This window comes from Danio rerio, chromosome 11 (assembly GCF_052040795.2).
Source record: "Danio rerio strain M-AB ecotype USA chromosome 11, GRCz13ab, whole genome shotgun sequence".
Classification (NCBI taxonomy): domain Eukaryota; kingdom Metazoa; phylum Chordata; class Actinopteri; order Cypriniformes; family Danionidae; genus Danio; species Danio rerio.
In genome coordinates, this window is record NC_141031.1 from 21,444,460 (window position 1) to 21,459,779 (window position 15,320).

At 34.3% G+C, this 15,320-nt stretch overlaps 1 protein-coding gene across 30 annotated transcripts in view; it reads left to right on the top strand.

Annotated features, from left to right (window-relative positions):
• magi1b (membrane associated guanylate kinase, WW and PDZ domain containing 1b) overlaps positions 1–15,320 on the top strand; it is a 228,228-nt gene that overhangs the window by 102,246 nt on the left and 110,662 nt on the right. For 21 of the 30 annotated variants that reach the window (XM_087272281.1, XM_087272258.1, XM_087272285.1 and 18 more), the window contains 1 exon segment: positions 5,073–5,189. In XM_087272281.1, the coding sequence (XP_087128407.1) occupies positions 5,073–5,189 (117 nt within the window). 30 annotated transcript variants of the gene reach the window in all.

Consider the following 15,320-nt stretch of genomic DNA (forward strand, 5'->3'; position numbering starts at 1 on the left):
GGACGCCAGTTTTCTATTAAAAGGGGGTCTCTATTGAACTTGGGTATTAGAGTTATTAGACCCTGACATAAAGTAGGAGGGAGCATTAAATTCTCAATACTTTCTAAAAACATTTTGTGTAAAAAAGGAGTCAGTTTTTTTTTAAATAATTTATAAATTTCTGCAGACAACCCATCAGTTCCAGGGGATTTATTATATTTAAGATGATCAATTGTCTCAGCAATTTCAGTAAGACTAATAGGTGCATCACACAGAAGACTCTCTTCAGAACTGATTTTATTTATGTTGGATAACGAATCAAAAAAATGTGTGGCGGATGCCTGACAAAATTTAGAAGAGTATAAATCTTTATAAAATCTGGCACAAAATTCTGCAATTGTTTTGAGGTCCTCAGATATATTCCCGTCAATACGTAGTTTTTGAATAGAATATTTAACTCGCTGCCTTTCTAGCCTAAAAAAATATGCAGAGTTCTGCTCACCCTCTTCTAGCCATTTTCGACGAGACCTTATGAAGGCACCTTCAGCTTTTTGTTTATATATATCTTCTAAAAGATGTTTCTGATCTATAAATTCAGATCTCTCTGTGTCGGTAAGATCCTCTATATTTTTATGTGATAATACAGATATTCTAGCCATAATTTGATCTTCATTTTTTTTTCGAGTTTTTGCTAATAGACTACAATAATTTCTACAGTATTTACCAATTTCAAATTTAAGAAGTTCCCAATTGCTACAAAATAAATTTTCTCTATTAGCTTTATCCCAATAAGAAGAAATTAAATAATCAATTTTAGTTTGAACTTCATTGTGTTTTAAAATTGAATTATTAAGTTTCCAGTATGAGGATCTTTTATGTGGGGGAGTAGAGGATATTGGTACATAGATAATAATGGCTTTATGATCAGAAAATAAAGAGGGAATAATATCCGTTTTTATGTTTGATAATTCAGCTGAAGTTAACCAATAGTCAAGACGGGATTGATTAGAAAGTGAGTTATTGTTCCAAGTGAAAACTTTTTGTAAAGGATGAGTTTCTCGCCACACATCAACAACAGAAAACTTTTGTACAAAAGAAAATAAATAATCATTATTAATACAGGTGGGATGGGGGGGCCATCTATCTAATGTGTTATTAAACACAACATTAAAGTCACCACCAATAATTAAATAAGAGTTTGGATATTTAGTTAACATTTTAGATAATTGAGTTTCTAATTTACTAAAAAAAAACTTATTATCTTTTGGAGAATTATAACCATAAATATTGGCAATAACATATGTTAGGTTGTAATTTTAGCTCTTGTCATCAAGCGGGAGAAAGACCAAAGAAAAACCCAAAATAAAACGATGAGTTTATAGAAATGTCTGGTAAGTAGCTTTAATCAAACTAACTCTTTTACCAAATCGTAACACTTTTTAATATTGCTGAACTTAATATTAGGTCATACTTATAGTTTACTAACATGAACCAACAATACATGTATTAAAGTATTTATTGATTAACAATAATTAATGAAAAAACAGTTGATCATTGTTTGTTAATGTTAACCAGCACAACTTTTAAAAAATACATTTTAATATTTTACATTAGTAAAATGTAAGATTTTAATAATACATTAGTAAATGGTTGATAAATTATGTTCATTGTTTGTTCATGTTTGTAAATGTATTACCTAACATGAACTATAATTCCTGTAACGTTAACAAATGTACTTTTTTTTTGTAATCTAAAGTTTATTTTAGTTACTCAACCATGGAAGGTGGTGAAGTGCTACAAAGCAGTCCTGGAGATTTTTGACAAAGGAAGCAACATGACAGATGCGTTCCGAAAGTATGGTGTGGACCGAAACACGATTATGCAGAGTGCAGCTATTGCTGAACTGGCCATTGCAGCTCTTATTCTATGCAGAACTATACAGAAATTCAAAATAAACAGGGAGAGAAATTATTAAGCATTTACTCAAAAATGTCAAGATAATATTATGGCAGATGAGAGCATTGCACACAAAATACAAGCCATGAAAAATGAGGGGAAATTGCTTTTAATAAAAAAAAAATATATATATTGATTGTTGTAAAGAAAAAAAAAGGTTTTATATGTATATACACTTTTTTATACATTATTTTTTATTTTTATAATTATTATGTTACTTATTTGTTTCTTTTTTTATATTATTGCACAGTATATGTTATGTAATGTAATAAAGATTTTGAAAGTCTAAGTGATACATGGTTTTGAGTGATTTTGGGATCCAGGAAAATAAAAAATGAACCCACAGATGTTAGTAACATTAGTTATTGTTGGTTTGGTGGCAAGTCATGTTAGTAAAGTGTTAATTAATGTTAGTTAAGCATTAGGTAATGTTGAAATAGTGTACACTTTACAATAAGGATCACAATTCTATGAATAAATGCTTTGTTAATGATAAATCATGTTAGTAATGTGTTAATTAACGTTAGATAAGCATTAGGTAATGTTGAAATATTGTACACTTTACAATAAGGATCATAATTCTATGAATAAATGCTTTGTTAATTATAAATCATGTTAGTAAAGTGTTAATTAACGTTACTTAAGCATTAGGTAATGTTGAAATGGTGTACACTTTACAATAAGGATCATAATTCTATGAATAAATGCTTTGTTAATGATAAATCATGTTAGTAAAGTGTTAACAAACATGAATAACAGTTAAAGCTGAGGTTCTGATGTAATACACTCCAAAAGAGTCCTCCTTTGTCCCTGACATTGATCAGGAACTATGCACTTATTAAAAGCTTTACCAATTATGCTAACATGTTGTTCATGTTAACTAACGCGTTAACTAACATTGTAAGTTTTCATGAACAAGGACTCAGTATTGCTTTATAAATGTGTTGTTCATTATAAGATCAAGTGATCTAATCCATTAACAAATGCGTTAGTGTATGAGTGAGTAAACGTGAACTAATTAAGCTGTTCATGTAAAGAGATGCATTAGACAATGTGTAAATAAACATTAACAAAGATTAAGTAATGCTGAACAAAGTCCTTAATTACTGTTAGATCATGTTTACTAATGCATTATAAAAATAAATGTTTAGTTAACATTAACAAAGGTTAGGTAATGCTTAATAAATGCGTTATTCATTGTTAGTTCATGTTAACTAATGCATTAACTAATGTTAACTAATGCACCCTTATTGTAAAGTGTTACCGTTATTTTATTTTTAAATAAAATATTTCTGTCCTTCCATTCAAGTAGATTCACCTAAAAATTAAAGAAAGTTTAAAATGTATTGTTATCCAAACATGAAGATGATGCTCTTATTATAGCATTGAGGTATTAATCAGCGATTAATCGGAAAGCGATATTCTGTAACTATAATCGGTCAAATTTGTCAAGGTCAATTTTTTCAATTACTTTTCTTACTGTGGAGTCACATAAGCCCGCTCTGTTAGCCACACTTTGCAGCCACATCTAATCTCTGGTCAAGTAGGATGATGGACCTATTCTTGAGCCTTATATGATAATTAGAAGCAGCACCATAGACGCCTTGAGAAGGCATATTTTCCATTACATTAAAATAATTATTTACGTTGAAATATTTGTTTACAGAAGATGCAAAAAATGCACTGTTTAAAATATTATTTACAGGATATACAAGAGTTATTTTATTTAGAAGAAATACTGCTTATTTTCAACTTTTAATATGAAAAACATTTCTTTATAAAAATTCTTTATTTTGTTTACAAAACAAAGTTATTTATTTTCACTTTTTTATAAGAAAAAAAATGACTGTTGGTTTTAGGCAAGGTGTGTTTTAATTTTTAGGTGTTCAACACTGAATTTAATAAATAATCATAGATAGTAGATGGTGTGCATGTGTTTCCCCTCAGTTGTTATTTTAAAATTAAGTTGTGCAGCCTTCATTCAGAAATTTCTCACTTATAATATGTGAGCATATTTACTGTACAAAACATGTCAGTGAAATACGAGGGTAAAATCATACAATAAATAAATAAATAAAATAATTGAGTTAAAATGTTCAATTAATCGAGATTTTGGTTTTAGGTCGATTTGCCCAGCCCTACGTTGACAGATATGATTTAATGGAATTTTTCTCTCGGGTAAAAAGTATTTGCTTTGAAACAAATAACGGATTGACACCAAGGATTGCCTGTTATATTTTATTTTATGTTTGACCATTATAGAGACATTAAGCACAAGTGTTTCTTTATTTTTGCCAGTATTATGTCAAAGATAAATCTGTAATTTCTTCTTCTGAATGCAGGATACAATTACAAAAATAAATCACCTGCAAAGCATAAAAATATCAAAGGTTCAGTTTATCCAATCTATGGCCTGAACAAAACTGCAATAGTCTGAATGAAAATGCAAATATACTTATTCATATTTCTTATATTCAATTTCATTATAGATATTACTTTACTCATACATTATATATTAATTTACAAACCTATATTATATACTTAAATTTTATATTATTTAATTCACCTAAATACTTACACAGTGCTCAGCATAACTGAGTACAGCCTATTTTGAAAATTAATATTTTCCTTCATTTCTCAGTGAGTATAGGCAATGTATTTTGGTCCATTTAAACAAAACCGATTTATTAAATGCATATATTCATTTAAATGATATTTTAGTCACCAAACAAACTTAGAAATTGAAAGATAATACAATTAAATTCAAGCAAAATATTGCAAAAAAAAAAAAAAAAAAAAAAAAAAACTACAACCTACAAAATTTCAACTTTATTTTTTCATTTTTTTGCTTCTCTTGATTTTTCCTCTTTTTAAAATTTGTATTTAATATATAGTTTTTAATTGTAATATAATATTTTATAGCTTTCCATTAAAAATATGCATTTAAAAGATGTGCAAAAAAGAACACTCTGAAAGATCTAACTGTTAGATTTGTTAGCCATTTTAGCCACTGTTAGCACCATTAATTACCATCAAGGTACTTTAATCCATTGGTAGTAACACAGAGTAAGATGTGAACTACGAGTTTGCCAATGACTCAGCATCTTTAACATGAGCATTTCCCCTTTGTTTTGCAGGACATAAACTCAATAAAGACCTGAAGCACTACCTGAGCCAGAGGTTTCAGAAATCCTCCGCCGATTATGAGCTTCAGCAAACCATACGAGACAACCTCTACCGCCACGCTGTGCCTTGTGAGTATCCTGCTTTATTTCTCCTTCCCTCTGTTCTTCAAAACACTCAGCTCTAGTGAGCGGCCTACTCTCTATACTGCTTTTATGTTTCTCTGCTTGTCTCTATTGTATTCTTTTGCTGAGGTTTATATGCAGACGCTGTGTGATGGCTGGGCTGTTTACACTGAGACGGTGGAAGCGGGGATTCGGTCAATATTCACAAAAATCCTCCTTTCGATTGAGTAGGTGGCAGTCGTGTTCTTAGAGAGGTTTGATAACATAGTGTGTGCTTTTTGTGTTTGTGTAGAGGAAGAGAGTATTGGTTGTGTGCATTTGAGTGGATGTTGGCAGATGTTTCTAGAAGTCCACATAGATTCCCCTTGTGCATGTCCGTGTTTGGTAACTGGCAGCTTTTAGGTATTTTAAACCAGTGTACGTGCTTGTAAAATGTAGATTGTTATACATCCATGCTACCTTATAACAATTTTTTCTTTTTCTTTTTGGTTGAATGTAGTGCTGCACGATATTAGCTAAGTTTGATAAGTTTATAATTCACATAAAAACTCATGTCGTCATGACTTATTAATCATACACTCACCAGCCACTTTATTAGGTATACCTGTCAAACTGCTCTTTAACGCAAATTTCTAATCAGCCAATCACATGGCTGCAACTCAATGAATTTAAGCATGTTGACATGGTTGAGATGATCTGCTGCAGCACAAACTAAACATCAGAATGTGAAAGAAAGGTGATTTAAGTGACTTGTGCCAGACTGTCTGGTCTGAGTATTTCAGAAACTGCTGATCTACTGGGATTTTCTCGCACAACCATCTCTAGGGTTTAAAGAGAATGGTCCAAAAAAGAAAAATATCCAGTGAGTGGCAGTTCTGTGGGCGCAAATGCCTTGTTGATGCCAGAGGTGAGAGGAGAATGGCCAGACTGGTTCGAGCTGATAGAAAGGTAACAGTAACTCACATAACCACTTGTTACAACCGAGGTATGCTGAAGAGTAGCTCTGAATGCACAACACGTCCAACCTTGTGGCGAATGGGCTACAGCAGCAGAAGACCACACAGTCATCTCAGACTGGGTTCTTGAACATTACAATGAGTTCACTGTACTCAAATGGCCTCCACAGTAGGGTTGTCGCGATACCATTAATTAATCTTATGATATTATGCCAGCTAAAAGTATCACGATACCAAGTAGTATTGTGATACTGTAATTCATACCTAAAATTATAAAGAGAATTGTCAAAAATTCTATATTTTATGTTATAATAGGCCTACTTGAATGTAATTCATTATTCCCTTAAGGCCACAAAGTTTTATTTGCACCTCACTTCACCAACAATTTATTGATTCTTTTTGTTTATTGTGTAGATAACTGATCAACAAAAATACAATAAAATCATTCATTCATTCATTCATTTTCTTTTTGGCTTTTTCCCTTTATTGATCGGGGGTCGCTACATTGAATGAACTGCCAACTCATCCAGTATATGTTTTACGCAGCGGATGCCCTTCCAGTTGCGACCCATCACTGGGAAACACCCATACACTTCCATTCACACACATACTCTACGGACAATTTAGCCTACCCTATTCACCTATAGCCCATGTCTTTGGACTTGTCGGGGAAACTGGAGCACTCGGAGGAAACCTATGCGAACATGGGGAGAACATGCAAACTGTATACAGAAATGCCAACTGACCCAGTCGAGGCTCAAACCAGCAACCTTCATGCTCTGAGAAGAGAGCACTACCCACTGTGCCACCGTGCTGCCCATACATTAAAATAAGGATACAAATTATACTGAATTAAATTAGTTACAAAAGAGCATTTTTACAACAAAATTGGGCTATATAAAGTGGTCAAACATAGTTTCAATGTTTCCTGTTGCTATTTTGGGTTTTTCATCATTTTTCAGCCTTATCTGGTAACAATCCAAAGTAATTCAAAATTTTACTTTGTGAGTCCTTTTTTAAAGAGATTGTCGCGATCAATAATAAATCATATTATCAGGAACAGAAATTAACCAAAGCGTTAAAAACCGTGCAATAGTCTACCATAAAAGGCACAAATTCTGCACAGTTTTGCAACCTTAAAGGGTTCCACAGACTATGAAAATAATAATATTTGTTGCACGAACATGACCGTTTTAGTGTGTTCTCCATATGCAATATTATCTATTGTTGATAAACTATTAATGATGAAACTACCGTTTGCAAACTACAAGGACACCGCCAGTATTTTGTAGCCATAGCATCGCGATACTACCATAGTACTGGTAAACCGTGAAACTATACTCCACAGTCACCAGATCTCAATCCAAAAAAGCACTTTAGGGATGTGGTGGAACAGGAGATTTGCATCATGGGTGTGCAGCTGACAAATCTGCAGCAACTGCGTGATGCTATCATGTCAATATGGACCAAAATCTCTGAGGATTATTCCCAATATCTTGTTGAACTTATGCCATGAAGGATTAAGGCGGTTCTGAAGACAAAAAGGGGTCCAACCCGGTGCTAGTAATGTGTACCTAATAAAGTGGCCGGTGAGTGTATACATTTTTACAGTGTACATTGCTTATTTTAGTGAAAAAATCTCACCAGATTAGATCATTTGACTCATACTTTGCTGTGAGCATGAAGTAGCTTTGATAAGTCATAATATTTACATTCTTGAAGCTGTGCTGTTGAAAACAAGCCGTTGCTCCGATTTACTTACCATACTGTTTTTACGGTAATTTACAGAGTAAACAGAGCAGTGAAGGGTCTCTGATTAAACACTCTGATGCAGTCGCTGATGTGACGGAAAGTGAGTGGCACCGTGTGTGGTGTGTGTGTTTGAGAGTGATTGATGGACATGAGACAGCTGGAGGGACAGATGGAGGGAAGGACTGATCAGAGGACTGGCTCCATCTCTCTCTCTCTTCTAAACTCCATCACTCTTTCATGGATGCAAAAAAAACAGCCATGGCCTCAAAGACGTCCATATGCATGCGCCCTGAAAGATGAAGAAATAGCTTTAAAAGTGCTGTGTGTTCAACGGAAATGGTGTGTGCAAACAATTAGGATGCAGAGAGAGAGTTTGTGATTTGTCCTTTGGTTTTAAAGTGTCACATGCTGTGAAGATATTAGACTTTAGAAAGAGATGAGACATATGAAAGAGGGCATCTTTGGGAAACTGGAGCAGCCACCTCTGAGCTCAGGGATGCGTCCACATGCTCCAGAATCAACTTCTAAAGCAGTTTAGCATTTGGAACTATTCATATGCTGTTCTGACATCAGTATTTAGCTGAACTTGATGAGATTTTAGGAGTGCATGGAGATGATTTTAGGCCAAAAAATCAAACATAGATCACATAAATGGACAAAATTTGGCTGAATTGACCACTTAAAAAGGAAAACTAGACCTAATCTTAGTTTAAAGCCAGGTGCATTGTAAGAGATTTTTACTACAGATTTTGTGACAAAAGTTGAGATATTTAGGGCTGATGGATTTTAAAAAGTTTTGATTCAGTTGTGTTTGCCAAGACAGCATTATTTAATCATAAATATTGTGAAACTTATATCATTTAAAATGTCATTTAAAATAACAGTTTTCTACTCTGTTAATGATGTTGGTAAATAGATACAGTATTTATTTATTTTTATATAATATATTTTATAGGAAAGGAAAGGGAATTATCAGGAAAGCATGGGGAGCAGAAAAAGGGGAAGGATCTGCATAGGACCGCGAGGCGGATTTGAACTCTGGTCACAGTGAGCACCGAAGTGCATGGGCCCTATTATACACTCGGCGCAATGTGGCGCACGGCGCAGCGCAATAGTCTTTTGGTAGTTTCAGCTTGATTAGAGATCATATGTGCGCCCATAGGCGTTCTGGTCTAAAAAGGAAGGCGTTCTGAGGCGGACTGCTGGCGCATTGCTATTTTGAGAAATTAAAATAGATTTTTTATTAGACCAAAACAAACCCGGTCTAAACTCCAGCGCAGAGTTGCGCCTCGCTTACGCACAAATTAATATGCACAAGAGAGCAATAGGCAAATATCTTTACATGTGAAAAAGGATATAATAGGATATGATAAGAATAGATATAGGATATAAATATAAAGGATTAAAATATTACAAAACATCTTATTTTCTAGCCTACATGAATATGAAAATTTACTGCTTTTATGTCTTCTTCATCTCGGGAGGCTTTTTCAGTTCATTCATAACAATTTGCTTTTGTATAATGTTATTATTATTAGCAGTATCATTTATTATATCCATATTTATATTTGTTTTATTAAAAACAAGCTTAGATTTGCCCACCTGCAGGTTTTAGACCATAAGGGGCACAGCATGTGTTTTAGGATATAACTCATGTTTTTGAGCACACTTTGTTATTATTGTTCATTTATTCGTTTGCTGGAAATTAGAACTGAATTTAGAAATAGTTTTGAAATGAATATTTGCGCTTAACAAACGCAATTAATTGTTTATAGACTAATTGATGTCTGTGCGTAAAGGTTTCCCTATCCAAGAGCGAAAGTGAAAGTAAATCGATTATCTCTCATTCTTGTGCGGAAGATGCTTTGTTTAACAGTTTTCTGTTAAAACAACTGTTAACTGTTAACTGTTTGCTTGTGAAATGCTCAGTTTTTCCACTTAGACTTACTTTACGTCTTGTAAATAGCAAATGCGCTTATGGCGCGATGCAGCTGGCTCTTAAGGGGAATGGGAGATGAGACTATGATTGGTTTATTCTCAAAACACACCTATAACTCATTAAGAAAATAAACTCAACCCTTTTAGACCATGCGCCACGGCGTGAATTGGATTTTCCCGTCCTTAAATTAGCAAAAATGCGTTCTGACACGCCCTGAAAGTGTTGTGCCCTGTGCGCATGAACCGTCAAAATAAAGCCCCATGTGTCGACACACTAACCACTACACCACTGGTGTCGACAGATACCGTATTTGTGCTGTAATTGATTTTCAGTAAGTTACCGGTGAACTGCTGCTGTTCTACAGGAAATTGCTAACAGTTTATGTTAATACGTTGAAATGTAATTCATGAACCTTTAGTAATGAACCAAATATGGTGATCTGTTGAAACATTACTTATTATTATTAATGTTAAACATTTTTTTACAACTTTTTTTTTCTTACATCTGACATCCTTGGGGCTGCTTATTTGCACATATGCAGTGGTCCTTTGCCATAAAGTGGTTCAGCTTTCGCGGTCTCGCAGTGTCCGATTTTTTTTGTGTGCAATTTGACATGCTTTTTTTTTTTTTAACAGTTCATTGTGTTCTGGCTCCTGATTAGCTGATCAATGATCGGCTGTGTCCTGATTGGCTGTAGACCATTTTCAATCAATCTCCTCCATTTCATGTCTCCCGTACAGTACAGAATGCATTCATCTTGCTAAATTGGCATAAATCTTCGATCGCCAGCAGTGTGACTCTGAAGTGCTGTACTGTATGTTTGCCAGTTTTCTCCTCAACAAACCCCGTAATGTCGACGAAACATTCTGCACCGTCAAAGGCATAGAGTGTTTAATGTGTACAATTCTTTGTTAATGAATGTTACAGAACACTGTATAACAGTAAACCGATAAACTGTAATAAATATTGTTAGTGGAAACTGTGGAGCATTGTGATGGTGTAAAATTAAAGCATACAACACTGAAGCCTATTGAATAATTTGTTCATTACTACAGTTGTTTTGTACCACAGCTACAATATAATTACTATGACAGCTTCATGTAATTATAGTATACTTCCAAACACTAGTATTTACTATAGTATTTTTCATGTAACGTTAACGTTATAGCTTATACAGTATATGCCACCTCGATGACAGGCAAATAATAGTTCAGTAGGAAACTCAGCCCTCTTAATGATATAAGGATCATGCTCAGCATATGTGCTTATTTCCTATTTATAAATATGGTATAAATCGCAAACATACAGACTTTTCACTATGTCTCTCATTCAGTTTTTTACCTCCTGCCCTCTACCTGAATTTTGCACATCACCAGAACCACATGATTGAAAACAACTTATAATTTCCCAACAACAAAATTGTGGCTAATGAAAATGGCGAGTGGTTAGTATTGTTGGAAAACTTCTAGCCACAGCGGCTGGTGGTCAAAAAAGTTAATGTCAAGCCCTGATTATTGGACTTTTCAAAAGTTTGAAAAAGTGACTTTTATAAACATTTTTAATAGCTTAAAGTGATAGATTGTCTGGGTCTGTGTTGTTTATTATGCTGCAAGAACCTGGTAATAAGTTGCCAGTACATTTTCTGTTATTCTACAAACTTGGTTCTCTATATATTTTTTCTTAAACAATATCTTATCCCAAACTACAGACATGTCAATAAAAAGTCACTTTGTTAAACTGTAAAGTTGAATTCTTCAACATCAAAAGTGGACAGAGCAGAGATCAAGATCTCCTAATTCAATTCACAAGCGTAAATAAAAGGAAAACACAAAGTACGTAAACAGTTAATTAACAGATATTATTACAATGTATCCCATTTGCACTTCTTATTCTTAACTAGCGGCTAGTTTCGATGGGGTGCTAACATGATGAGAGCACATGCGTTTTAATATCCATTTTAATGGAGCAGCCAGCGTCTTTCTGTCAATTACCTGATAATCGTACATGACGTGGAGCTGGTGAACATGACAGCGATGAGTCAGGATTGATCAGAGCTCATGCATGTGAGGGTCAGTTGTGTTCATGCATGGCCAATGTGGAGGGGTGCAGCTGTCTCTTTTGTGCATTGATGGCCCGGGCTGATAGTGGCCTCACCAGGTGGCCAGTGGCTGGGAGTGTGTGCAGAAATGTGTGTTTGCGTTGGGGGTGTAGGAGAGTAACAATAAAGGCATGTGACCCTGAGACTGGACTGTGTGTCACTAATGCAATTGCAGATACAGAGGAAGAGTCAGCTGTCATTATGTGCGTCTACACTGACGAAGGTCTATTGAATCATGACATGAGTCAGTGTTACTGTGAACTGAGTCAAATCCGTGTTATTGGATCAGTAACAATGATTGTATTTTTATTTTTATTCAGAGAGTTATCAAGGAATACTTGATTCCGAATGCTCAGTCATACATTCTGTCATAATGTTTTTGGTTTGTTCTGTTTTTTCAGGCAACATAATTTAATTGTAATAATTTTTTTTTGGTTTACCAAATAATTTACATTCATATAATAATAATAATTGTATTTATTATAACAATGGTTATTGGGGTTGTTCTTTTATGTATATAATAAACAGTTATGTCTGGCTCATCAATGTATTAGAGCAATTCCAACATAACAACATTCAAAACATAAATTGACAGAGAAAGTATATGATAGCATTATATTGAAACATCGGTTTATACTTTCCTAAACAACTAAACACAGAGTTATGGAAGCAGAAAAATATTAATCTGTAAACATTTTTTCAATATTTTTAATGAGGTAATAAAGTTTGCACTGTACGCTCGCGGTTTTTAAACAATTTTTTGTTGTGTTAATCTTGTCAATATTATAATTCAGAAGGTCATGCTTTGCACTCATTAAATAATTTTCTGAATGTAGAATAAAAACTATACAAAGTAATTTTTTAAATAATGCGAATCATGACATTCTGAATTATATTTTTAAACATGGGTTATGGATGTGATGAACAAAGTTACGGAGTTGACAGTATACAATTTATTTTGTAGAAATTCTTAAACTGTACAACCCAAAAGAAATAATGCCAATCAAAAGGATAAGAGTTGACTCACTATAGAGCAAAACTGATTGATTTTATGTTGGGAAAAGCTGTTTTGGATGTGACCGATGTGAAATTGACACTTGTGTGATTTTGGTAAACCAAATATAATTGTTTGAAAACATTAACAGAGACACTTTTGAGTATTTTTAAAAGCACTGTCAATTATTTGCACAAACAATGCAGTAATGGTTTCACTATTATTTTCAAATTGCTCATCACTTATTTATTATTTTTCATTAATTATATTATTTTTGTTGTTTAGACAATTCTTATATACGTGTATATAAATACATAATTATACAATTATGGGCAGCCATTGTTATTATTACTGTTATGTATTATTATTTGACTATATGTATGCATTTATTTATTTATACATTTTTTTCTTTGTGTTTAACAGCATCTGTAATAGACGTGCATCTAATGCAGTAATGTCTAGCCAACTATTACTATTAACATTATTACTAATTATTTTATATTATGTTTACAGTTGTGTTATATCTTTTCAATTCATGTTTTAATATAATATATTTAAAAGTTTAGTGTTACATGTTAAATGCAGTTGAAGTCAGTTATTAGCCCCCCTTTTAATTTTTTTCTCCAATTTCTGTTTAATGGAGAAAAGATTTCTTCAACACATTTCTAAACGTAATAGTTTTAATAACTCATTTATAATCACTGATTTATTTTATCTTTGCCATGATGACAGAAAATAATATTTTGCTAGATATTTTTTCAAGATACTTCTATACAGCTTAAAGTGACATTTAAAGGCTTAACTAGGCTAATTACACTGTAAAAAAATGCAGGATTCCACACAATTCATTCAAGTTGTCACAGCACAAATTGATTAAGTTAACTTAACACTTTTAACAAGTTTATCTGGATAAATTAAGTTGTAATAAATAATAATAAATAATAATTGATGATTTCACGGGGACAAATTAAGTTGTCCCAATGAAATCTCAAGAATTCTGTTAAACATGATTTGGGAATTATTTAAAAGAGAAAAAAAATTCAAAGGGGGGCTAATAATTCTGATGTCTATTGTATATATCGACAATAATAATAATAGTAAATATAACTATTATTATTGTTTCATCATAAAAAAATATTTTCATCCTACTGAATAGTTTTTTAAAACTATTTACAAAACTTAAAAACATGGCACTTGAATGTAATGAATCATGAATGGATCAAAAATTTCTTGCGTTGTTTCTTCTCGAGAAAGCCGACAAATATGCCTTTCATTGAAACAGATGGACTTAAAATAAACTGCTACTAATGCAAAATGTCCTTGTGTGAGCTATGAATCCAGATGTCCGGTGCACATTTCATTCTGCTGCTTTATCTCAGAGTGCACTTGTCTGAAGGAACTGCTGTTTTCCCCCTTCTGTTTATCTCATTTTTTCCTCCAAACCTCAGCTCTAGCAGCTACAAAAAGGTGCATATGAAGTGCTTCTGCGGCCTTGCGTATACATTTCATTCCTGTGATATCTGTCCTGTGATGTAATAGTGAGGAACAAAAGGCTGTGCCCTTTGTCTTTTTCCCTCATTTAGCGCTCCAGCTTTTCCCATCGCCGACACCGTCAACACAACAGATGCAGCTGAAACGGCGCTCCCTCCCTCAGTGTTTCCACATTTCCTTCTCAGTCCCTGAGTTCTCGTCTTCATCCATCAGTCTATTTAAGCCTCCCTGTGGTTAGCCAGCCCCTGCTTGCCCTCTCTCTTGCTCCCCTCCTCTTTCCTGCATCCCCACACCCCCCCGCCCTCCACACCCCCTCTTCGGCTCTCTCGCTCCCTCCATCCCTCCATTTGTTTTTCTGCTCGGTAGCAGACAGCAGGATTGCAGCTGAAGACAGGTTGCCGCTGCGATCTCTTGCCAGAAAGAAAGAAAGGATTACCGTCCGGAGGCTGCAGCACCGCAGCGAGGCAAGTCCGTCTTATCCTTTTTTCTGCACGCTCTCGGGCTCGTTTCGTGCCATCTCCGAGATGCGTGCAATGGATTAGAGGGTTTGTGGGTGATGTATGGGACTTAGTGCGTGCCTCATATATAGGCTAAAGGGTTGGATTGGGGGTGGGGTTGTTGTGGGGGTGGGGTCGGGGTTGTAGTGGGGTTGAGTCAGGGGAAAGAATATGAAAAAAAGAGAGCGAAAGATCGAACCCTTCAGTCACATCTCATTCACAGGGACAGATGGCTCCTAGCTGAGGAACTTTCTCATCAATATGATTTATTTTCAAGCCATTGTCTGGAGTCCCTTTGGGGCACGGTCCTCATTTTTCCTCTGCAAGCTTGTGTATGCATGCATATATGTGTGTGTGTGATGGAATGATGATGTGGCAGAGGGAGTACGGTGCACCGAAGGGCCATCACC